General features: G+C 34.1%; 1 protein-coding gene across 1 annotated transcript; it reads right to left on the bottom strand.

The window, feature by feature from the left end:
* Positions 1–243: 243 nt before the first annotated feature.
* On the bottom strand, positions 244–465 carry SARC_17514 (hypothetical protein; the record flags this gene model as incomplete). Its single annotated transcript, XM_014288394.1, has 1 exon — positions 244–465. A coding segment is annotated over one exon (222 nt), but the record flags the coding sequence as incomplete, so codon positions are not given.
* Positions 466–710: the final 245 nt, after the last annotated feature.

The raw sequence follows: 710 nt of genomic DNA, 5'->3' as shown, positions 1-710 counted from the left end.
TATATATATGAATATATTTATATATATCATATCTATATATATATAAATATATATAAATATTTATATATATAATGTTTGTGTGTAAATGTAAATATGTAAATGTATGTAAATGTATATATGCATGAAAATTTATTTGTCAACTTAAATGTATATATACATTTACATTTACATATTGACATAAAATGCATAAAAGTCCAGGCAACAGCGCACAAAGACTTTTACAAACAGTCGAAGACTACACACCTTATTCTCATTCAAAACCGCATTCTGCACGCCTATCTGCAGACACCGAACTTTCTCAGTCCGTGCTTGTGTGCGCGTGTGGGCTTGCCGTGCATGTTGCCCAGTATGTACTCCGTCTCCACGTCCACTGACTTGTGGTGCATCCAAAATTAGAAAGCCTGGAGGTAAAGGTCCTGTAATTGCGGACCGTTCTGAGCGAAGTGGTAGGGGCGAAGCTGCCATTGTTCTGGTGGTATATCGGTGTAATGGGTGTCACGGTGAGTGTACAGCCTAATTACCGTATGACTACTACTAGCATAAATATAAAAATGTTTGCATTGTTACACATAGCCGTCTGAAAATTAGACACAGAAGGCTATGTGTTACACTTATTTTCACAAGGCTGTGTTACACTTGTGAAAATATAAATATACAAATACATACACATAATATTTGATTTTTTAATTTATAGTTTGTTTAAAAAAAAT

The sequence above is a fragment of the Sphaeroforma arctica genome (assembly GCF_001186125.1).
Source record: "Sphaeroforma arctica JP610 unplaced genomic scaffold supercont1.11047, whole genome shotgun sequence".
Taxonomy (NCBI): domain Eukaryota; class Ichthyosporea; order Ichthyophonida; genus Sphaeroforma; species Sphaeroforma arctica.
Note: the sequence above shows the minus strand (reverse complement) of the source record. Positions and strands in the feature narration are given on the sequence as shown.